The sequence below is a fragment of the Girardinichthys multiradiatus genome, chromosome 2 (assembly GCF_021462225.1).
Source record: "Girardinichthys multiradiatus isolate DD_20200921_A chromosome 2, DD_fGirMul_XY1, whole genome shotgun sequence".
Lineage (NCBI taxonomy): Eukaryota > Metazoa > Chordata > Actinopteri > Cyprinodontiformes > Goodeidae > Girardinichthys > Girardinichthys multiradiatus.
The window spans coordinates 29,379,104-29,403,529 of NC_061795.1; the positions used below are offsets into that span (position 1 = coordinate 29,379,104).

The 24,426-nt window shown below is 38.8% G+C and overlaps 2 protein-coding genes across 5 annotated transcripts; both read right to left on the bottom strand.

Moving 5' to 3' along the window:
* Nucleotides 1-2,698: 2,698 nt before the first annotated feature.
* On the bottom strand, nucleotides 2,699-13,046 carry cfap161 (cilia and flagella associated protein 161). 2 transcript variants are annotated; one of them, XM_047381657.1, is made up of 8 exons: nucleotides 12,907-13,046; nucleotides 10,872-10,961; nucleotides 10,569-10,786; nucleotides 10,403-10,484; nucleotides 6,343-6,378; nucleotides 6,124-6,246; nucleotides 5,420-5,493; nucleotides 2,699-2,965 (listed from the first exon to the last, which is right to left on the bottom strand). In XM_047381657.1, exons 1-8 carry the CDS (start codon nucleotides 12,976-12,978, stop codon nucleotides 2,797-2,799), a joined length of 864 nt encoding a protein of 287 aa, XP_047237613.1. In that variant the 5' UTR covers nucleotides 12,979-13,046; the 3' UTR covers nucleotides 2,699-2,796. The 2 variants fall into 2 exon arrangements, with proteins under 2 accessions (XP_047237613.1, XP_047237622.1); XM_047381666.1 differs by lacking the exon at nucleotides 10,872-10,961 and having other exon boundaries at nucleotides 12,907-13,043.
* On the bottom strand, nucleotides 12,906-22,352 carry cers3b (ceramide synthase 3b). 3 transcript variants are annotated; one of them, XM_047381644.1, is made up of 13 exons: nucleotides 22,335-22,352; nucleotides 21,829-21,879; nucleotides 21,557-21,602; nucleotides 19,916-20,092; nucleotides 19,635-19,752; nucleotides 17,866-17,984; nucleotides 17,716-17,773; nucleotides 17,493-17,543; nucleotides 17,302-17,394; nucleotides 16,921-17,049; nucleotides 14,002-14,108; nucleotides 13,766-13,919; nucleotides 12,906-13,670 (listed from the first exon to the last, which is right to left on the bottom strand). In XM_047381644.1, exons 4-13 carry the CDS (start codon nucleotides 20,086-20,088, stop codon nucleotides 13,542-13,544), a joined length of 1,131 nt encoding a protein of 376 aa, XP_047237600.1. In that variant the 5' UTR covers nucleotides 20,089-20,092; nucleotides 21,557-21,602; nucleotides 21,829-21,879; nucleotides 22,335-22,352; the 3' UTR covers nucleotides 12,906-13,541. The 3 variants fall into 3 exon arrangements, with proteins under 3 accessions (XP_047237600.1, XP_047237590.1, XP_047237583.1); XM_047381634.1 differs by lacking the exon at nucleotides 22,335-22,352 and adding an exon at nucleotides 22,130-22,325; XM_047381627.1 differs by lacking the exon at nucleotides 22,335-22,352 and adding an exon at nucleotides 22,130-22,325 and having other exon boundaries at nucleotides 21,829-21,994.
* Nucleotides 22,353-24,426: the final 2,074 nt, after the last annotated feature.

Genomic DNA, 24,426 nt, shown 5'->3' on the forward strand with positions numbered 1-24,426 from the left:
TTCTATACGTTTATGATTATAGTCCTTTTTAACCCATGAGAGACAAAGAGTAGGGTAGTCTAGTACAGAGCTGCAGTTTCAGTTTCAGGTCACGCATACAAATTTAACCCTGAGTCTGGACTGATTGGACAATGATGCTTCTCGATAGGTCAAACCGCATCCACGGTCTCAGAGCGGCACAGGGATGTGAATGAGTGAGGCTGTGTCAAAAGCGACAACAAGGCCATGTGTGGATGCAACTTCATAATATGTCCTTAAAACCCCAAACATGAGCGATGAGGCAGGAAAGAACAAGCACAGCTCAAGGTGAAGAGCAAGGCAAATCAATTTACCCGTCATTGTATTGTGAGTACCTGAAAAACAGGTCTACCTTTGTAAATTGAAATACTATTACACTATAAAAACATTTTTACTCCACAGTTTATGCAGTAAATACAGGGGTTGGACAATGAAACTGAAACACCTGGTTTTAGATCACAATAATTTATTAATATGGTGTAGGGCCTCCTTTTGATTCCAATACAGCTTCAATTCGTCTTGGGAATGACATATACAAGTCCTGCACAGTGGTCAGAGGGATTTTAAGCCATTCTTCTTGCAGGATAGTGGCCAGCCAGGTCACTACGTGATACTGGTGGAGGAAAACGTTTCCTGACTCGCTCCTCCAAAACACCCCAAAGTGGCTCAATAATATTTAGATCTGGTGACTGTGCAGGCCATGAGAGATGTTCCACTTCACTTTCATGTTCATCAAACCAATCTTCCACCAGTCTTGCTGTGTGTATTGGTGCATTGTCATCTTGATACACGGTACCACCTTCAGGATACAATGTTTGAACCATTGGATGCACATGGTCCTCAAGAATGGTTCGGTAGTCCTTGGCAGTGACGCGCCCATCTGGCACAAGTATTGGGCCAAGGGAATGCCATGATATGGCAGCCCAAACCATCACTGATCCACCCCCATGCTTCACTCTGGGCATGCAACAGTCTGGGTGGTACGCTTCTTTGGGGCTTCTCCACACCGTAACTCTCCCGGATGTGGGGAAAACAATAAAGGTGGACTCATCAGAGAACAATACATGTTTCACATTGTCCACAGCCCAAGATTTGCGCTCCTTGCACCATTGAAACCGATGTTTGGCATTGGCATGCGTGACCAAAGGTTTGTCTATAGCAGCCCGGCCGTGTATATTGACCCTGTGGAGCTCCCGACGGACAGTTCTGGTGGAAACAGGAGAGTTGAGGTGCACATTTAATTCTGCCGTAATTTGGGCAGCCGTGGTTTTATGTTTTTTGGATACAATTCGGGTTAGCACCCGAACATCCCTTTCAGACAGCTTCCTCTTGCGTCCACAGTTAATCCTGTTGGATGTGGTTCGTCCTTCTTGGTGGTATGCTGACATTACTCTGGATACCGTGGCTCTTGATAGATCCCAAAGACTTGCTGTCTTGGTCACAGATACACCAGCAAGACCTGCACCAACAATTTGTCCTCTTTTGAACTCTGGTATGTCACCCATAATGTTGTGTGCATTTCAATATTTTGAGCAAAACTGTGCTCTTACCCTGCTAATTGAACCTTCACACTCTGCTCTTACTGGTGCAATGTGCAATCAATGAAGACTGGCTACCAGGCTGGTCCAATTTAGCCATGAAACCTCCCACACTAAAATGACAGGTGTTTCAGTTTCATTGTCCAACCCCTGGACTTCGTCTATGCTCCTTTTGCATTAATTACTGTTTCAGTGTGGAGTGGCATGGAGGAGATGGGCCTGTGGCACTGGTGATGTGTTAAGGAAGCCCACGTCGCCTGAATAGGAGCCGAAGCGAGTATGCATTGTTGGATCTCGGTTATGGGCTTTAGGTCAGGTACGTTTGCTGGCCAATCCAGCCCAGTGAGACCATTGTCATTAAAGAAGGTACATTTGGCAGTGTAGGCAGGTGTCAGGTCCTGCTGGGAAATTAAACATTCTCTACACACAGCTTGTCAGCAGAGGGAAGCATGAAGTACTCTAACATTTCCTGACTGATGGCTGTACTGACTTTGGACTTTATAACAGTGTTAACAGCAGCGAATATCATTGCTCTGAAAATCATCACCGACCTTGCAAACTTTGAATTGGACCAAAACCAACTTTTTTTGCCTCTCCACTCTTCCACCAAGCTATGGGAACTTCATTTTCAAAAGAAGGTCCAAATGACCTTTCACGTGGAAAGAGGACTGTGGACAATTTGACAACAGTCCGGCACTTCGTTGGTAGATCTTGAATTTTGAATTGAACACACTTTTAATATTTAATTTCCCTCAAACATTATGTACAAATTTTTTTGTGTGTGTTTTTTGCCATTTTCCTTATGGATGCTGTGGGTATTGCTGTTCCAGGAATGGGCGCAGCTGATTGGGGAAGCTAGTTAGATAGCTCTTGAGTATGTTCCAATGCAGAGGCTGTTTTTATTTGCAATAAGATGTAAAAATTGCAAAAGTTATCTATTAAGTTAGCATTAGGGTATTTCAGCTTATACTGAGTTAAGCAATTTCTTAGTGGCTTTATCTATCATTAGTCAGTAGTCGGCACTTCACATGATTGTCTAAGAGTAATCAAAATGTTCAACTACTTCATTTCAATAAGCAAAGATATTTTCTCCCACAGCAGTTCAGCCAAGAATCTCCTTGTGTATAAAGTAAAAGCTGTGATCCAGTTAGAAAAGATGGTTTTTATTTGTGAGAATTTCAGGAATTGTTAATGGTGTTAAAATAAATTGGATGCAGTAGGTTTAAAAGCCTGGATATGCCTAGGTGAGCTGCTGGTCGCTAGCTGCTGGCTGCAAGCGTCTCAGTAAAACAAGTCCGTCCCCAGCAGGATCAGAGGTGCACAGGATCCAGTGATTGACATCTTGTTCAGCTTTATGGGAGTCAAGGAATGTGTGAGCTGTGACTTCATATTCTTTGCCGTAAGCAGTCCTGTAAAAAGAACAAATTTCACACACTTGAGAGCAACGAAAATACCTAATTGTTGCCAACCTTTAACTTGCAGCTACTTTTTAAGCAAAGGCAGTAGACCATCTATCACCTGAACTCAAGTAGGAAAGAAACTGACTAATGCAGATTTTGGACTTACACGCTACCTTATCTAAATGACATACTGTATTTGACTATCGTTTGTGCCAGTGACTTCATAGTGACACCATAATAGTAAAACCACTTAATTAAAGTGTAGTAGGATTTTGTTGTACCACAACTTGCTCAATACCATTAAGAGACATTACCTAGGTGGAAATAAAGTAAAAAAAATAATAGCATGAGTAAGACAACTTTACAGACAAATTTCTGCCCCTGAAAGTTCTTCAGCAATTCAACATGCTCACTGCATTAGCACCTCTTGCAGAGGTGTCTAAAAAGCTTTAAAATAAGTTAATATTTTATTGCAATAGCATAATACACACAAAAAATTTGAGGAACACGGGGGTCTTCAAATCTCCATGACAACCATTAGACACTATCTACATGCCAACTTGTTGTTTGGGAGGGATGCCAGATAGAAGACATTTATTTGTCCTACCATCACAAATGTAAACATGCGGAGTTTGCTCAAACTCTTCTGGGAGTTTAACTGGTACAGTGTGCTTGCATCAATTATCTACCAAAGCACAAACAATCCTGATGTATGAAACTGTGCATAAACATTGATTAAAGCACGTTTCCTTTGTAAATCCCAATCAACGTGGAACACAAGAGGGAATCCCCAGCTACTACTTTGGACATGCCTTGATTTACATCTGCAGATGCAGATGTAAATAAATTATGTACTAGCAGATTTTTGATTGCCATGTGCAATCAAAAATCCTGCAAACATGCAAAATGATAAAATTTTGAACTGGAGACAGTTCTAAATGGGGCATGTGAATACAGACACTCAGCAGCAAGTCATATTTTACGTGCAAAATCTGATGTCCATGTGTACCACACAAGGATCACACAGTGTTACTGTTAATGAATGCAGAAAAGTGCGACAGAAAGAGTGAGACTGCTGTATTTGAAACTTCATGCATGTGATTATTTAAATAACCTCTATAAACCTAGAGGCACTCAGGAACTTAGCACAATGCTTTGAAATTCTAGTTTGTCCAACAAAAACAAGAAACCACTCAGTTTAACCATTTACAAGGAATGATGTCAGATAAGATGATGTCTTCATGCACATCAAGCCTGTGCGCTCTCTGTTGACCTATTCAGCTGCATGATATGGGAATTTAAAAACCTGCATGCCATATGGATATTCTTTCAACACAGAAGGCATTGCTGGGTTAAGGATCGAATGGTATGTTACTGACTGCTCCCTCTGAAATGCCAATGTTGTTAGGAACCCCAATGTGGTCTATCTGCTCATGAATTCAGGTACGCTAGGACATTAGGTACAAGTAAAAAGTAATTTCATCCTTGCCTTAAATAATATAGGGCGAGGGTGGTAGGGGTTCATCCTGTGACCGGTGAGTTGCCAGTTCAAACCCCCGCTCTGTCCGTCTCAGTCCTCAATCATTGTGTCCTTGGCCAGGACACTTCACCCGCCTTGCGTGCTGATGGTGGTTAGAGGGCCACATGGCGCTGATTATATGGCAGCCTCACTTCAGTCTGCTTCAGGGCAGCTGTGGCTACAATGTAGCCTGTCTCTGTCAGTGTGTGAATGGGTGCATGACTGATAGTGTAAGGAGGACCCCAAAGTGTAAAGACATTTGGGGTCCTCTGAGTTGATAAAGCGCTATACAAGCGCAGGCCATTTTCCATTTACCATTTATATGGCATGATTTTGTTGATATGCTTTATGGGTATATTTAACTTTGGTATACACTTTACAAGGCAAAGATAAAATATCATTTTACTTATCCAGTCCCAAATTACCTGATGTCACATAAACCTGAATCAACCCTATGGGTAACAGACAGCTCTTCATCTTAGGCCAAAAAAATACATGTTCTCTTCGTCACATTTGCAATACTCTCTGCTAATAATAATACTAATATGTGCGAAGTTTAGTATGCATTCATGTAATAGCAAACACTTGGACATATTCATTTCTCATCATGTGTCTCTGCAGTTTGCAGTAATGTTTTGACTATCTCAACAGTTTTGCTGCATACTCTCTTGGGGTCACCAAAGTATCTGTAGAAATGTGCGTACGCCAGCTTTGGCGTTGCCTTGGGGCTGCACTCACTTCCAATGACAGTCAGCAGAAATTGTGCGAAGACGATTGTTAAAACAATAATATGCTAAAGGCTGTAAACTTCTGTTTTCTTTTTCAGTGCAAGATGATGCTACTGTAGTTAAAGCTAGACTATTACACGATGGACTGTAAAATTGCAGCCTTTGAAACAACATCTTGTTTAGTTAGAGTTCATAATAAAGATTTAAAAAAAATACCAAAGAAGCTGATCACCCAGAACAGCAAGGGCTTGGTTTGTCTTGCAGTGCATGATCAGCACCTTCTCGTTAGCCTGTAAAACATGGAGGATAGTTTTTGTATGGGGTGAGAACGCTGTCAAAAACAACGTGTATGTAAAGACGTAAATGTGTGCATATTAGTCAATAGTTGTGCATAAGTAAAATCCAAAAGAGGTATTCTATATTTTCTCCCCTAATATTCCTTTTAGACTGAATTATCTCCCATTACCGTTTTCCGTCATCCGTTTACTGGCGGTGAGGAGTGTGACAGCGTATGCGCAATGCGAATCGACTAACTCTGTGCTCCACCAACCAGCCTGAGATCACGTGACACCGAGTCGCTGATGTAAATTCGTATTCTCATAGAAAAGAAATCGTATTCACAAACTGTTATAGCATATTGTATTCATAAAGAATAAACCACAACTGTAAACTTGAACTTTGTGTTTGTAATTTCTTGAAGTAGTAACATTTTATTTTGTATTCTTATAGAGAAAATATAGAATACCTCTTTTGGATTTTACTTCTGCACCACTATTGACTAATATGCACACATTTCCGTCTTTACATACACGTTGTTTTTGACAACGTTCTCACCCCATAGTTTTTGTTAACATAACATTTCATATGTTTTCCTAAGTAGTGCAAGCATCTGAACCATGGAGACACAGTAAATGACTTACGGGAACTGGCTGACCCTCATATTCAAGTCTTTCCTGGGGGTCAAAGTGCACTATCCTCCACCATGACAAGAAGCATGTGCTGTTATCCAGATACACTTCTTGGAGCCCAGACTTCTTTGCACACTTTAAATTAAACACAATATTACAATACTTGATAGTAGCAGATGCTTTTGCCTTTGTGATTTTCAGTTAACATTTTGTAAAAAAAGGTTGACGTACCTTTTGGAAACTTTGTAGATCACTGGTTAAGTAAAGCTGAGGCAAAACATTAACAGAGATAAAAGGTCAGCAGTGGTCAAATGACGGATTAAAGATTGTGTTCAGGAAGTTGACGTGCACTCAGTGCATGCATTCACTTTTTACAGCAAAGGTCTCCTTTAATGTTTTTTTCTGGTGTTCTTTTTTTGGTGTAAAAGGATTTTGCAAAGCACATTTCTAGCTGTAATAAGACAATTCCAGTGTGTAGATGTTAATTTATTCTGGATTTTTGGTTAACGATTCCCCATGGAGGCTCCCAAAAGCTTACAAAGCCTCCTGGAACACTCCTTCAAACCTGACCTTTAATGTACCAGTGCCCTCTTAGAAGGTAAATCAACTTACACTTACTCTATACAGAGCTTATGCTGTTAACACAAAACCCAACACTACCAATCTTTATAAGGCCGAGTAAACTCCGACCTTTGCACCTGACTCTGGATTATGTGAGAAGTCTTAAGGTCATCCTGTTGGTGGTGTATAACCAATTAAATGATAAACACATTTAAGTGCAACTATGGCCATTTGCCGGTGAACTGAAGGTTAATAGAAATTTCACCTGACTCCAGGTGTAAATTATTAAAAAGACTATAATCACATTAGACACATTCCTAATAAATTAGTTCACAAAGTGTGTGTTTTTCCAAGAATCCAAAGAGACTTATTTTTAGGCATGGCCTTTTTCTTGATTAATGTTGGTATGTTTGAAACCAAAAAAGAATGAAACCAAATTGTTTTTGCAGCTTACTTGTGAGAAAACAAAGCTTGAAATAAATATGTTCTCTACTATGTAATTTAAACTGTGACAGTGTTTTTTTTTCTCTTAGCAATATATAATTTTACTGCCTTCTTAATTGTTTGCATTTCATGTCTGTTTTTGGTTTGGTTGTATTTATTGTTACCTTGCTAATATATTACTGTTTTTATAATGCTTAGAGGACTAAAATGTAAACTTGTTTTTTAAAAATACACATACAGCTTTTAATTTAAATGTAGAATTCTTCCATTTATGTTTTTGTTTTTCTTGTATTTGTACAGAATTGGATAATTCTGATTTGGATAATAAATGTCAAGCTTATTTATATTGCACATTTTAAAAATCAGAAAAGACCTTTACAGTGAAGCTTAAACAAAATAAGAAAAATAAACATACCTAAGTCAATTTAAAATGAAAACAAATATGCACAGAAAAACAAAAATAGACTAAAAACGCAACAGAAAATACACAATATCTACTAAAATGTCCTGGTCTATTGGAATCAAATGCCACGGTATAAAGATGAATGTTGAGCAGTGATTTAAATATCTCTGTGGTCTGAGCACTGTGTACAGAAATAGATACACTGTTCCTTAGCTTTGGCACAGCTCCTGAAAAGGACCCTTTACCTTTATATTTCAGGCTGGATCTTGGGACATCTAAGAGAAACTGTCTGGTTGAACAGAGCGCTCCTACTGGTGTGAGAATGTAGAGGATATTCAATAAATAAGCCAGTCTAGACCATTTAATACTTTAAAAGTTAACAAAAACCCTTTAAAACTGATCCAGAAATGGAAAGCCAGTGCAGAGATGACAGGACAGGAGTAATGTTTTCATTTTTTTTTTTTGAATTTTTTTCAACACTAGAGGCCTTTATTTTTTTTTGATAGTAGTCAGACAGGAAGGAGGGGCAAAGAGAGGGGGAGACATTCGGCTAAGGTCGCCAGGTCCGGGACTCGAACCCGGGAGGGCCCCTTCGAGGACTATAGCCTCTACAGGTCCTTCTCAAAATATTAGCATATTGTGATAAAGTTCATTATTTTCCATAATGTCATGATGAAAACTTAACATTCATATATTTTAGATTCATTGCACACTAACTGAAATATTTCAGGTCTTTTATTGTCTTAATACGGATGATTTTGGCATACAGCTCATGAAAACCCAAAATTCCTATCTCACAAAATTAGCATATCATTAAAAGGGTCTCTAAACGAGCTATGAACCTAATCATCTGAATCAACGAGTTAACTCTAAACACCTGCAAAAGATTCTTGAGGCCTTTAAAACTCCCAGCCTGGTTCATCACTCAAAACCCCAATCATGGGTAAGACTGCCGACCTGACTGCTGAAGCAGTGGACTGAGTCTGGAGTAGAAACATCCAGAGCCACCGTGCACAGGCGTGTGCAGGAAATGGGCTACAGGTGCCGCATTCCCCAGGTCAAGCCACTTTTGAACCAGAAACAGCGGCAGAAGCGCCTGACCTGGGCTACAGAGAAGCAGCACTGGACTGTTGCTCAGTGGTCCAAAGTACTTTTTTTGGATGAAAGCAAATTCTGCATGTCATTCGGAAATCAAGGTGCCAGAGTCTGGAGGAAGACTGGGGAAAAGGAAATGCCAAAATGCCAGAAGTCCAGTGTCAAGTACCCACAGTCAGTTATGGTCTGGGGTGCCGTGTCAGCTGCTGGTGTTGGTCCACTGTGTTTTATCAAGGGCAGGGTCAATGCAGCTAGCTATCAGGAGATTTTGGAGCACTTCATGCTTCCATCTGCTGAAAAGCTTTATGGAGATGAAGATTTCATTTTTCAGCATGACCTGGCACCTGCTCACAGTGCCAAAATCACTGGTAAATGGATTACTGACCATGGTATCACTGTGCTCAATTGGCCTGCCAACTCTCCTGATCTGAACCCCATAGAGAATCTGTGGGATATTGTGAAGAGAACGTTGAGAGACTCAAGACCCAACACTCTGGATGAGCTAAAGGCCGCTATCGAAGCATCCTGGGCCTCCATAAGACCTCAGCAGTGCCACAGGCTGATTGCCTCCATGCCACGCCGCATTGAAGCAGTCATTTCTGCCAAAGGATTCCCGACCAAGTATTGAGTGCATAACTGTACATGATTATTTGAAGGTTGACGTTTTTTGTATTAAAAACACTTTTCTTTTATTGGTCGGATGAAATATGCTAATTTTGTGAGATAGGAATTTTGGGTTTTCATGAGCTGTATGCCAAAATCATCCATATTAAGACAATAAAAGACCTAAAATATTTCAGTTAGTGTGCAATGAATCTAAAATATATGAATGTTAAATTTTCATCATGACATTATGGAAAATAATGAACTTTATCACAATATGCTAATATTTTGAGAAGGACCTGTATATATGGTCGCGCGCTAACCCCTACACCAACAGCGCCGCGCCCTAATTTTCTTTTTAGTGCCATATAAAAGACGAGCTGCGGCATTTAGAACAGTTTGTTACCGATGAGTCCAGACCAACATTCAGAACATTACAGTAATCTAGTCGTGGTGTAATGAAAGCAGGAAATACAGGAAATCTTAATGTGGTCAAATATGCTATTTTCCAAAGCTCACATGCCTGATTTAGAAGGTCAAGATTGACACATTATAAATAGACTCAGTGAAATGATAGATGTGAGCTGCTTTTGTTTGCTCAAAAATGTTCATAATTCATCTTAAGTTTCCAGTATCTAACCTAACCTTTGAGTTAACACTGAGCCAGTTGCTGAAAGCTTCATACTGGTAAAAGAAGTTTTCCTTCCGACTGTCGCTACATGCTTGTTCAGTAGGAGGGATTGCTGCAGACTCAGCGACTAAATGCAATCAACTGGGCTTCCATGAACAGAAAACTTCTACCAATTGGTAAAAACTTGACTGCATTTATAACTAGGGTTAAATTGGAACGTATGTAATTGACTTTGAATCTGTCTATATGAATGGACTGAAATGACTATGTAATTCTCCATTAAAATTGTCTTATAAACTGCCTTGTGACTACATTATAAGTCAACTGAATCATTTTTCTGTAAGGATTTACAGTGTAACACATTTTAGTACAGCTTTCAGTCAGTTTGAAAGGTTTTGGTTTTACATTTATGGCTGGATGAGATTCTGAAGCCTTGGCAAAAACGTTATTATCCCATCAAAGCAATATGATTCTGCATCAGTTCCAATACACCTGGACTGGGTGTAGAAATCAACAATAAAAGAAATAAAGCTTCACTAAAAGGTTTCACTTACCCCTCTGGCAAAGCCATCTGTTGTTCTCAGAGCAAAACTTTGGTCAAAATGCAGATTGGATCCTTCAGGGCTGCCATCAACACTGTACCAACGTAGACCATGTTAGATACTGCCAAACAGGTGCTTGATCTAAGGTTTCTGTTGAAGCCATTTTCAGGGTGCTTACCTGGTGATGATAAAAGCAGTGCGAATGCAGGGCTGAATACCTCTTGCTGCGCTGACCCCACATGGTGTCTGAATGCCCGGCGATGGTGTCTTCGTGAGACTGTTGACATCGACGTTGATGCCGACAGCGCTGAGCTGCCTGTTTTCTCCTCCCACATTCACCAACATCACTACATCCCCAAAACGCAGCTGTCCATCGTTTGGCACAGAGAGATTCACCTGCACATGTAGACAGACACCCCCATCACCACTGCTGCCTGTGGGTCATTATCAGAGCTTTTAAACGAGCTTAAATTCATGTTACCGGCTCCAAAATGTTTCGTTTGAGGAAGTCCACTTTCTGGACAAGAAGTTCTCCCTTCTCCTTCTTTTCAAAATAGTGTTTCATTGTTTCCTGGAAAAAACAATGACATTTCTGGTGTTTCTATACAAGGTCATGTTACTTGAGATGGCAAACTATTCAAGTTTTTTTTATCGTCATTACAAGCTCTCAAAATATGATAGATAGTATGATAAATGCCAAGAAAGTTATGTTTGTTTGGGCTCCATGTTTATCATGACCATAAATGTTTCCAAAAAGATAAGTTTGTCTTTGTTGTTAGGGAAAAGTGTGGTAGCCTTTCTTCAGCCAGCTGACTGGCAGGAGGAGAGGAGAGGAATTCCTGCCCATGGTCAGTCTGTCATTTCATTGAAAGAACTTTAACATCAGAATTACTTGATAGTGGTAACCATGCTTACTAATAATTTTTGCAGGCTAATGTCGGTTTAAACTTTAAGTTGTGGTGAAAGGTTAGCTGCTCATAACCACATTAATTTATTTTAAATTGCAGAGATGACTCAAACGTTGAAAAATTTTATTTTACATGACTTGACTTTCAGATAAATGAGCATTAGGTAAAACATTAAATGACATGACATGCATTTCCCACAGGAATAAAACAACTCATTAAAACGCTGAAATGTGAGGAGGGAAAGAACAATGAACTTAACATTGATTCACTATTCTTTCTCCAAAGTCACAAAAAAGTGACTTTGGAGTGACTCAAACTGATGATTATATTAAAGTCCTATAGTTAAAGTCCTTAGTCATTATTTACTGTGAAGCCTAAAATTATTCATTCCTCTGGCAGATATAGGTATAAAGTTTTTTTTCAATTTGATCAACATGTTTTTTCTGACTAAAAGTAACATTCGTCCAGCCAATAGAAAATCTGTGCAGGGAGCTAAAGATCAGGGTGATGTCAGGGAGGCCCTCCAACGTCTGTTTTCACCAAACATAAATCATAAAAATACCAGTGGAAACATACAATCTTATAACTGATCATCAGCGGTTATAAGGGTCTGATTGCTGCAATGTCAATAAAGATTTTTTTACTGATGATTGAGAAGGGTCTAAACTATTTTCAACTTGCCATGTTAAAATAAAATGTTCATAAAAACAGAATTTCTTTTTTTTCAAAAATGAATTTCCTATGTTTTATTATTTCATTTTATTTTCTATCAGAAACAAACTTCTTGGTTGAATGAAAATGATTTTATATTTAAATCTGAAAGGAGTATGAACCTTAACTTTGGGCTGAACAGCATCTGTATCATCTGAAAGATGAAAAAACATCTCATGTGGAACTATAAAGAAACCTGGATATAAAATTGATTTCAGAATACAAAAACTACAAGAATTAAATAATATTTTGTTTTAATAGATTAGGTTAGCCTAATTACAGACAGGTTTTCACATTGTTATGAAATTATTATAAATTATTTAGCCAAGATTTGTTAACAGGGGAGATTATATGTCCTAATTTCCTTTAAAAAAGCTATTGTAGAACTTCCTGTTTTCACCTTGGGTTAATAAATTCTCATACAAGCAACACAGGTGGATTATACTTAAAATAAGGCGACTTCTGAAGGCGATCTTTTAAAGTAGACAAATGTTCACAACACTTTTTCAGATCTTTATTTTTTATTTTCAAAAACTACGCATCATTTTAAATCAGTAAAAAAAAAATGCAACATTTAAGACAAAGTTTGATCATGCATAATTTGCATAGCTGTCTTCATTAAATTATCATTCTACTTATCTTTTATTTATGCTGTAAAAGATTAGATGCATAAATGTGTACATCTAAAATGCAGCTCTACATAACAGTGTCTATGAGGTTGATTTCAGATTAAGAAAAAGCTAAATGTAATTTTTTTTAAATTCATTAAAACCTTTTCAAATTACTGTAAATTCTAGACGATTATTCATGTTTCTGCATCCTTTAAATTGATTTAGCTAAGATATGTTAACGTGACGGCTAGCTCAGATAAAATGTTCCCATTTCTTTTCAACAAACCTCCTCTAGGACCAGGTCTTCATTCCAGTTTCCTGTTTTCACTTTAGGCCGAAATATTCTCTTACAAGCCATTTTGACTGGGAAAAGTAAATAAATATATCCGCCAATAATCTAACAGACGTCGACAGCTTCAGTTAAAGCTACAACGCATGGTTTGCGTAGCGGTTTCTATAGAGACGGTTTCCCTGGATACGAGCTCTGACCGGGTTTCTAGCTGTCACTAGAGGGCGTGGTGGTGCTACAGTGAGCATCCAATCTTTCATAGCTTGCCTCCCACATTATTAACAGGACCAAAATAAATACTGATATACAGTGCCCTAAAGACACGAACACAGTCATAAAATGTTATAAATACATAAAGTCTGATCAAATGCTGCAGCATAAACAGAAACATGTGATTTCAAGATGCAAAATCACCCTTGTTTTTTTATGATCATGCCAGTTTGTAACCCTAACATAAAAATACAAGTAAAGACAATAAACTGTTAATCCTATATTTTAACTAGGGCTAATAGAAGATCACAGTATTTAGGTTCCTTCACAGTTCTATCAAAACAATTTCACTCTATTAAATTTTTTTAAATTTAACTCAAGTACATCTATCTGCAGTGGACATCCTTTTTTCTCTGTACGAGTCAGTGACCGTTAGTTCGACCTCTGGCACCATTTATGGCACCATTCATGTGACTCAGTTTGGGTTTTATATCCTTTGGCGAGTCACTGTCATCCTCTTCATGGTCGCTCCGGACATCGCCATCCAGTTGCTGGATGAAAACATGCCAAAGAGAAGATTTAGAACAAAGAGGCACATATTTGGCGTAGGATTATGGCACATACACAGAAATCTTTCTGAACACACCTTGTTGAAGATAAACGTGTAAGCCATTCTCGATATTAGAAAAGCCCAGTAGATGTGAAGAATCTGCAGAACCAGCAACATCAAGTTGAAGAAATAGTAGCCAAAGAAGGGGTCATAGTGATCCAGTGGGTACACCCATGTACAGTGAATGAGCCTGTAGATGGGCACAATTGTTAAATTCTCTTTACTGCAATTTGTGATGCTTTATATAACCTTCTTTAGTCTTAATTACTAACCAGAAGGGAAAAATAACAATCCTTGTCATCATAAAGACAAGTGTAAACACCACAAACATGACATTAGCAGTCTTCTTCCATTTGGCGTAGTTAAACAATTTCCCCCCCTGTAAAAGGAGCAAAGACAAAGATAAGAGTCTTGTTTCTCTTTAAAAAAGCATAATCAACTGAAAAGCAATTATACTGATACACCAGGGGAATTAAAAAAGCTGAAAAGGTAAAACTACAACATATGTGACAGTGTACAGGTCCTTCTCAAAATATTAGCATATTGTGATAAAGTTAATTATTTTCCATAATGTAATGATGAAAATTTAACATTCATATATTTTAGATTCATTGCACACTAACTGAAATATTTCATGTCTTTTATTGTCTTAATACGGATGATTGTGGCATACAGCTCATGAAACACCCAAAATTCCTATCTCACAAAATTAGCATATTTCATCCAACCAATAAAAGAAAAGTGTTTTTAATACAAAAAACGTCAACTTTCAAATAATCATGTACAGTTATGCACTCAATACTTGGTCGGGAATCCTTTGGCAGAAATGACTGCTTCAATGCGGCGTGGCATGGAGGCAATCAGCCTGTGGCACTGCTGAGGTCTTATGGAGGCCCAGGATGCTTCGATAGCGGCCTTTAGCTCATCCAGAGTGTTGGGTCTTGAGTCTCTCAACGTTCTCTTCACAATATCCCACAGATTCTCTATGGGGTTCAGGTCAGGAGAGTTGGCTGGCCAATTGAGCACAGTGATACCATGGTCAGTAAACCATTTACCAGTGGTTTTGGCACTGTGAGCAGGTGCCAGGTCGTGCTGAAAAATGAAATCTTCATCTCCATAAAGCTTTTCAGCAGATGGAAGCATGAAGTGCTCCAAAATCTCCTGATAGCTAGCTGCATTGACCCTGCCCTTGATAAAACACAGTGGACCAACACCAGCAGCTGACACGGCACCCCAGACCATCACTGACTGTGGGTACTTGACACTGGACTTCTGGCATTTTGGCATTTCCTTCTCCCCAGTCTTCCTCCAGACTCTGGCACCTTGATTTCCGAATGACATGCAGAATTTGCTTTCATCCGAAAAAAGTACTTTGGACCACTGAGCAACAGTCCAGTGCTGCTTCTCTGTAGCCCAGGTCTGGGGAATGCGGCACCTGTAGCCCATTTCCTGCACACGCCTGTGCACGGTGGCTCTGGATGTTTCTACTCCAGACTCAGTCCACTGCTTCCTCAGGTCCCCCAAGGTCTGGAATCGGCCCTTCTCCACAATCTTCCTCAGGGTCCGTTCACCTCTTCTCGTTGTGCAACGTTTTCTGCCACACTTTTTCCTTCCCACAGACTTCCCACTGAGGTGCCTTGATACAACACTCTGGGAACAGCCTATTCATTCAGAAATTTCTTTCTGTGTCTTACCCTCTTGCTTGAGGGTGTCAATAGTGGCCTTCTGGACAGCAGTCAGGTCGGCAGTCTTACCCATGATTGGGGTTTTGAGTGATGAACCAGGCTGGGAGTTTTAAAGGCCTCAGGAATCTTTTGCAGGTGTTTAGAGTTAACTCGTTGATTCAGATGATTAGGTTCATAGCTCGTTTAGAGACCCTTTTAATGATATGCTAATTTTGTGAGATAGGAATTTTGGGTTTTCATGAGCTGTATGCCAAAATCATCCGTATTAAGACAATAAAAGACCTGAAATATTTCAGTTAGTGTGCAATGAATCTAAAATATATGAATGTTAAATTTTCATCATGACATTATGGAAAATAATGAACTTTATCACAATATGCTAATATTGTGAGAAGGACCTGTATTTAGCCTAAGCTTTTATTATTAGTTGTTATACAACACTATCCTAGTATATTTTTTTAATAAATAAAAGTCTTGGTGGTATTTCCTCACCAGTTTGCATACCTAGACTAACATCTTTGCCCATTCCCCTTTGCAATATAGCTCTATGAGCAGAATTTTTAGGTCTTGTCAAAGATTCTCACTTAGATTTAGATCTGTATGACAGGGACAGACTGACACAGGAATGTGCTAAACACATAGTCCTATTAAGCTAACGTACTTCTGGCTTTATGGCCAGGGTTGTTATTCTACTGGAAAAGCATTGGAAAAATTTATTTGTTGTGTGGATTAAAGTATATATGAAGTAACTGACATTTCATGATTAAATCTATTCTGTAAAACGTTTTACGCATTTTAGTGAACCTGGAGGGGTTCCAGGGAGTATTTTCAAGTCTCTTGAAGAGGACAAGTAACTGCTGGTCATATATATTATCCTTAATGTAAATTTGTGTGTAGTACAGACTTTTGTTTCAAATATGCTTCATTCAGTTTTAGCTTAATTTCTTTATTTCACCTCACTTTAGCAACTGACTTCCACTAAGTCACCTATTTGTACACGGGGCTGAAAAGCTTGATGTTTATAGCTCTTACATACACCCAACATATCCTGATATAATCTGCTTCTAACAAGTTTTACTGAGACATTTTAGGTATTTAGACAGTAAACATATATTTAACAGCTTTTTGCTTATTTATTGAATATTCTCAGATTTAAAGTAATAATGTAAAAATAGATGAAAACATTTTGACTTTAAAATGTCAATACAATGTAGTTATGTAAATATACTGGTATTATTCAGTCTGGAGATATCTGTTATGGAAAGTTGATGCAAATTACAGCGCAAGACAGAATGAGGATCTGTTTTTCATACCCTCTTTGGTCCTCCTGTTCACCTTAGCAATGGCTCACTTAATTATTTCTTTGTGATACATCTAAAGATGTTTTCTCCAGGAATTTGTTTTTGATTTCAACACTGAATAACCCTCTATTTATCAGCAAACAAGCTTTCTTTCAGCAATAACCATCATACAGAATCACACTGACCTGAGCATAACAGCACTGACCTCAAGGACTATGTCAGAAGAGTCATGAACTGCCATCACAAGGGTTCCGATACGAATATAGTTAGAAATCCAGGAAAAGCTCAGAAGTATCAATGTAGCTACATGGTGAATGACCTGCTCTTGAAAGTCCTGCCAGCATGCAAATCATAGGTTAACATTACTGCATTTTGTAAAACAATTGGTACTTGTTACTGTAAATAATCTTTTTTCTCTTTATTAAGTCATACTTTCTTGCAAAACTAACAGTTGGTGAATACAACGAGAAATGCTCTTCAATATTTTAATATAAGATCTAATAAAATATAGTAAGCAATTACAATTAGATTGAAACAATTTAAGATTATTGATGCATTTTATACTTCAGCAATGCTGTACACTCACTTTCCTTTTCACATCAAACGTTAGGCTGAGGAGCAGAGAAAGGTAGAAGCCCATTTCCAATATGTAATACCAGTACTGCGATGGGAGCATGGACTGAAGGAACATTTAACAAAACATGGCACATTTTCGTGAATCACAGTGGTTGAACTCTTGTGCAGCCTATCCTAACACAAAGAATGGAATAGACTTACCTGTTTAGGAAATTCTGTCCAAACCTCCCTTAGATCATAAAACCAGGGTTTCTAAAGAAACGAAGGAAACAAGAGGAAAGTGATTGGGGAAATTGGGCACACAGATGTTTTTTTTTTTTTTTTTTTTTTTTTTTTTTGCCAGAGCAGCTGCAAGAATATAACAAATAAATACACATTAAAGGCAGAAAGAGGAAATAAGAAAATACATTTCCTGAAAACCTACATCATAAAGGGCCAACAGTCCTCCAAGGAATGCACAAAGATAAAACACACATCTCCAACTGGTGGAACACAAGAGCAAACAAGTCAAATGTTTACACAAACAGCCTTATTCTCCCACTAATGCAAAGTCTTCATATCCAAATACACGCACCTGGCCTCGCAGAACCTCTTTTGAAGTCCAGGTCGATCCTGGTTCCTCCTCCTCCTGAACCACACCTCTACTCTCCTCTCTGGCCAACCGGTCTTCTTACTCAGAGACCAAACATCAGCCTGAAACACAAAGCAAACAACTCTGGTGTTAAAGCACACCGCTATAGACACTCTGCAAATTTACACATTTTACGCTGGAATTAGGTTTTTGTACCTACAGTATATAGTGCAGCATGTCTAATTTCAGTTGTGTTTGCACCAACAAAACCAGGTGATTTCCATCATTTTTAACCTGCATTTTAAGCCTGCAGATACAGTGTGTGAACAAATATGTGGTTTCTTACAGATCTTCTTCTGTTTTCCTCTTTTGTTGAATGAAAAGTAGTTTTTAAATTTATAACTATTTGTCAAGGTTAAAAAGCTACCAAAACAAACCTCACCCTATGTAAAAAAAAGTAATTACACCATTGTTAAAAAAAAAATTGAATTAAAAGTGTTCATTGGGATTAACCATGTGTTGTAGAAAGCAGAGTTCAATTTCACTGGAAACTCCTGGCCTGATTATTGCCAAACCTGCAGAATCACGAAACCACTTAAAAAGAACCTATCATACAACATGAAGTAGGACAAAAATCAACACATCATCAAAACAACAACAGATAGGAAACAAAGATATTGACATCTATCTGTCTGGAAGCTGTTTTGAAGCCATTTCTAAGGCTTTGGGATGCCAGCGCACTACAGAGAGCCATTATCCCCAAATGAAGAAAACACGTAACAGTGGGGAACCTTTCCAGAAGTGGCTGACGTAATCCAGAACAACATCTTAAGCACTGCAGGTTTATCTCACCTTAGTTAAGATTAGTGTTCAGAATTCAACAATAAGAAAGATAGTGGGCTAAAATGGCATCCATGGGAGAGTTGCAAGGCCAGAACCATTGCTGACCAAAAGAAAAACAAAAAACAAAGAAACGTCTTACATTGGCGAAAACATTTTGATGATCTTCAAGACTTTTACAAAAACTTTTACAAAAACTGTTACAGTTATGTAACAGGATGCCTAATAATGTGTGAAGCTAACAGAGCTTTTCAGAATAGGAGCGTCACGCAGACAGAAAAACATGGTGGTGGTAGTGTAATGGTGTAGGCCTGCTTCGAGGATTTGGAAGACTTTCTATAAATGATGGAACCATGAATTTTACTCTCTAGTAGAAAATTCTGGAGGACAATGTCCAGCTATCAGTTCATCACCTTCAGTACACTTGGGTTATGCAGGAGGAAAATGGTCCAAATCAGAGTTATTAGGTTTGAGGGTGCAACACAGAGACACAGAGCCACAGGCAGATATTTGAACCTACAATCTTCCTACTACTCAGCCCTTCAGCCCATAAATGACATTGTCATTTATTAACTGCATTTTACATTTACTCAGGTTATAATTATATGAATTTTGTTTTTGTTAATCTGAAACCTTAAAGTGCGTAAAAAACAGGAAATATAAAAGGGGGTAAATACCTTTCCACAGCACTGTAAGTTTATTTTAAAACACATCAATCTAATTCTTAATTTGTTGTTTAAATAAATGTTCTCCTTATTTTGTTCTATTATTGGTCTCTTTATTTATTATAAAGATTTATAATAAAAAATTATAATAAAAAAATATAAAAGCTAAACTCCTAGAAAGCACAACACATTGCTGCCTGGGAATAAAGTGTGTAAGAAAGAAAAAAAATGCCTTTGTTTCTTCATGAATGGACTCTTTTAACATACCCGTGATGGATTCCTGGCTTGTCTACAGAAGTGCTTTTCTAGGATTGAGTTTTCCTCAGCTGTGAGACGCACCTTGTCTCTGATCCCAAGAGCATTAGCCAGCGGCATGGCTAAGTATCTGAAACAGCATACAGAGCTCTGTAAAACTCCCTCATAACACAACTCTTTGGAATTTCTTAACACTGCTTCAAACTTGTGCAACATAATCCCAATATACTCAAATCTGATTATTGAATAGCTGAACTCTCAGCCACATTTACTATTATGCTGTCTAATCTTGCCTTTCAAACAGATATCTGACCACCAGCAGGCAGAGGGCACAAGGCACCGCATCATAAAGTTGAGAGGCTTTGGCATAAATGCGATCATCTTTGTCCTCGAGATCTGCCCAGGAGACTCTTTTTGGAAGCCACAGACGTTCCCACCACAGCCACTCTTTGATTGTCTGCAACATGATGCTAAAATGTGAAACAAACCCATTTAGGTTAAAACAATTGAAACCATCTGTTTTATAGTCTCCTTAAATATAAAAAAGTGAATGGAAACCATTTTAGGAAGAGAATTGTAGTGGACTAACAATTATTTTGTTATAACTACCCCATTTTATTTGTCTCTATACAAAGTCGGACCTAAGAATTTTATCAATAATTAAAAAAGGTCAGTTTCAATTTGAGTATGTTTTTGTTCTTATTTAGCATACTTTGGTCCAAATAGATTTATGGCCTTGTGTTTTTGTCCATAAACCAGAAGGTTTATTTCGAATCTATACATGGTAAGCTATGTTTATTTGTACAGTGCCATTTGTACGCAAGGTAATTCAAACTACTTCACAAAAAAATAAAGAATAAGAAGTGATGAGAATTACATTAAAGATAAGTGTTAAGTTTAAAACACTCACATCACACAAAAAATAAAGAAACTGTGCTAGGCAAACAAAAACAATAGCTATGACAAAATAGAAATGAACTGATAAAGTAATATTTTACCTTTATGGAAAAGCTGCAGTAAACAGTAATGTTTTTAGTCTTGATCTACATGAGCCCACTGTTTCTGCACAACTCAAGTTTTCAGGAAATTGTTTCCAGAGCTCCGAACCAGAGAACCTAAATACTGCCTTGCATGTTTAGTTCTGGTCCAGGGAACACTGAATGTACAAGTCTCTGATGAGCTGTTGGGTTTATATGAGACATAGTAACTCCTTTAACAAACAGGGAGCCAGCCCAGTACAGTCAGTACAGGACTGGTGTGATATGATCCATTTCTCTTGAGTTTGTCAGGACTCTCACAGCAACATTTTGTATGAGCGGCAGCTGCCTGATGACTGTGGTAAAGACGCCATTACAATAATCTAACCTATAAAAAACTTTTCCAGTCTACCAACCTGTATGTTATGATCGGCTCTGCCAAACACAGGACTGTGATCCAGTATTACCAATGCAGACATTTTACATTCATCGCTGTTATCACTACTCATTAAGAACCAGATGTGAGCCTGCAATTAACTATTGTTGATGCATCTAGAGATCTAGAATATGTAACCAAATCTATGCTGTAAGGCCTTGAAGTTGTAAAGAAAACCAGCACACTGGAAATGGAAAACTCCAGCAGATATCAAAGGGCAATAAAGATAAAGAAAGGTGAGGAACAATTCATGGAAGCAGAAATTAAAGAGAAGTAAAGTCCTTCCTCTTATGGACTCTGCCCATGTGCAGATAAAATATGATACTTGACCACTAAGAAACTGACCTTTATATCTTGGGCTGATATAAACTGGCATTTTTATCTGGGCTGTTTGAATAAATACAGAAGACAATCAACCTATTTTTAATTAAATTAATTTACCAAGGCAGTATAGGTCAAATGAGTGTGTCCCTGAAGCTCAAAGGTTGTTAATAAGTCAGCATGGGAAAAGGCAGACATACCTCCAGGCAGTGTTGTCTTGACAAGTTTCAGCAGCGGGGAGAAAAGCTGAAGCAGATGAGAATGTGTTACCAGGTCTCAGGAAAGCAAAGTAAAACACTACGCAAGTCATATTAACTTCAAATTAATAGTGTCTTTCACAATAAACCCTTTCATTCATGCCTTCAGTCTTTGACATTATTGTTCTCTTCACTAAAAAGGCTGCTTTGGGAAAACAACAGTGAAAATAAATGTACAGCGTAATAAATAATAAGCTCAACATTCACACACTTACCCTTACGGTGCGCCCGGTGTAAGTAATGCTGGGTGTTGTCTGGGGATCTGTCTGAGTGAGATCAGTCTATTACTCATACCACCCATATAGGGCACTTAATCACACCAGATAACAGTTCTGTTAGATCCTGGACACTCTTGGATGCATTGTGGCTTTTAAGAAGTCTCTTCAAGGAGAGGAAAAAAGTTAAAGTGAAAAGGTTTTGTTTGTAAGTCAGTGAGCTTCCTGACTGGCGCAATGTACATGACTGTGTTTAAACAGTCTCCAGTCAAGATTTAAAGCCTTGCCTGTAGTCGCTAACCTGGTAAAAAAGTCCTGAATCCTTCCCTCCCACTTTGTCTGCTCTCTGATCACACACTCGTAGTGGTTACAAATCTTTAAAGATAATGGACTGCAAATAGCTTAGTGCCACTGGAGCATTTTGCCAATATTTTCTTTTAGCCTGTAAAGAGTAAGCTCTACAACAGTCATCTGAAGTGCAGGTGGGATCGTTTTCATACCCTCACCTGCAAGAATTCCTTTGGAATGCCAAAGCAGCCCCACAAAGGCCCCATTCACTAGTGGGGCAGAAGAGGAGGAGGAGCCAAGTGAGAAAGAGGAACTCTCTCACACAAGAACAAAGAGTGAAACATCATGCTGCGGAGATAGCTACCTGAGTTAATAATAAACATATAAACACAGACTGAGCAACTCTGGGTGCGGCAAATAATCTCAAGTTTTTTTGTTTTTCTCAAGGCAAAAGTTATTTCCAGGAACCAGTTGTAAATGTCTAGTGGTTTTATTTAGGAAGGTAGTGATAAAGTCTTGAAGATTGTAGCTTTAGGTGGGACATAAAAGGAAAGCAACACATTTCTGAGAGTCTTTTTAAATATGAGGCAAATTTTGTCATGTTACATCATGCACCAGAAGAGGGCAACAGAGACAACAAAATTACTAGCACCACATCTATTACAATGTATTAGTGGCTGAATCTCAAAAAAGCTGTGTTGCTGTTCATTGCATTTAAACATACACACTAGTATGATACGATGTAATGCAATTTAAGAGTTTATTTTCATTCATTTGAATGATTATCTCAAAACTAATGAAAACCTAAAATTAATTTCCTTGAAAATAAGAGTATATTACACAAAAATAAATTTGAAGAGTTTCTAAAGCTAAAATGTATTATAGTTATGTTATGAACTACACAACCATGGGGAAGACTGGCTTGACAGCCATTGGCATCTTCCACAAAGAGGGTAAGCTGCAAAAAGCCATTAATGGAACGTTCAGTGGAGGACAAAGAATAGTAGAAAAGGTTGCACAAGCACCATGGATAGCTGCATTCTTAAGATAATAATGAAGCAAAGTTAATTCAAAAGTTTGAGGGAGATATGGTTGATCATTTTGTACTATTTGGCAACAGTGGACCAGTGGGAAGAGTAGTTGTCTTTCAATCAGATAGTTGTGGGTTTGATTTCAGCCATCTTCTGCCACATGTTGATGTGCCCCTGGGCAAGGCAAGTTGCCTACTCAGTGTAAGGATGTGTGCATGTTTGTGAGTGTGATTGGGTGAATGTGGCTCTAGTGTGAAGTGCTTTGAGTGGTCAGTATGACAAGAAAAACATTTATATAAATTCAGTCCATTTACCATTTACAATGTGGTCTTTGGTCATAAAAAACATTAAAATAATCTCATATTAATGGAAAGTTGAGTGGAAGAAAAAAGTGTGGTAGAAAAAGGTGCACATGCAAGAAGAATGTGATCTATGGAGTATGGTCCTTCCAAGAGTTTGGGGGGCGATTCAGAAGGTGGGAACTACAGCTGGAGTCAGAGATTCAAGAGCTACCACAGAGAGATGTATCCAGGATGTGGGTTACTACTGTCACATTCCTTGTGTTAAGCTTATCCTAAACTGATCTTACCAATCTTCTTTGCCCATCTTACCTGGGCCGGGTTTGCATTAGCTATGAGTCACCGCCCACAGTGCAAAAAGTATCAAAGAGTGCTTTAATGACCATGGTATCACTGTGCTTTATTGACCATCAAACTGGCCTGACCTAAACTAAAAATGCTTTCTCCAGGTCCACAAAACACATGTGAACCGGTTGAGCAAACTCCCATGAACCCTCGAGTACCCTGCAGAGGGTATAGAGCTGGTCCAGTGTTCCATGGCCGGGACAAAAACCACACTGCTCCTCCTGAAGCCGAGGTTCGACTATCGGCCGGACTCTCCTCTCCAATACCCTGGCGTAAGCCTTACCAGGGAGGCTGAGGAGTGTGATCCCCCTGTAGTTGGAATACCACCCCAGTCTGCCAGTCCAGAGGCACTGTCCCCGACCGCCACGCAATGTTGAAGAGGCGTGTCAACCATGACAGCCCCACAACATCCAGAGATTTGAGTTACTCAGGGCGGATCTCATCCACCCCCGAAGCCTTGCCACTGCTGAGCTTTTTAACCACCTCGGTGACTTCAGCCTAGGTGATGAAAGAGTCCAACCCCGAGTCCCCAGCCTCTGTTTCCACCAGGGAATGCGTGATGGCAGGATTGAGGAGATCCTCGAAGTACTCCTTCCACCGCCCGATAATGTCCTCAGTCGAGGTCAGCAGGGTCC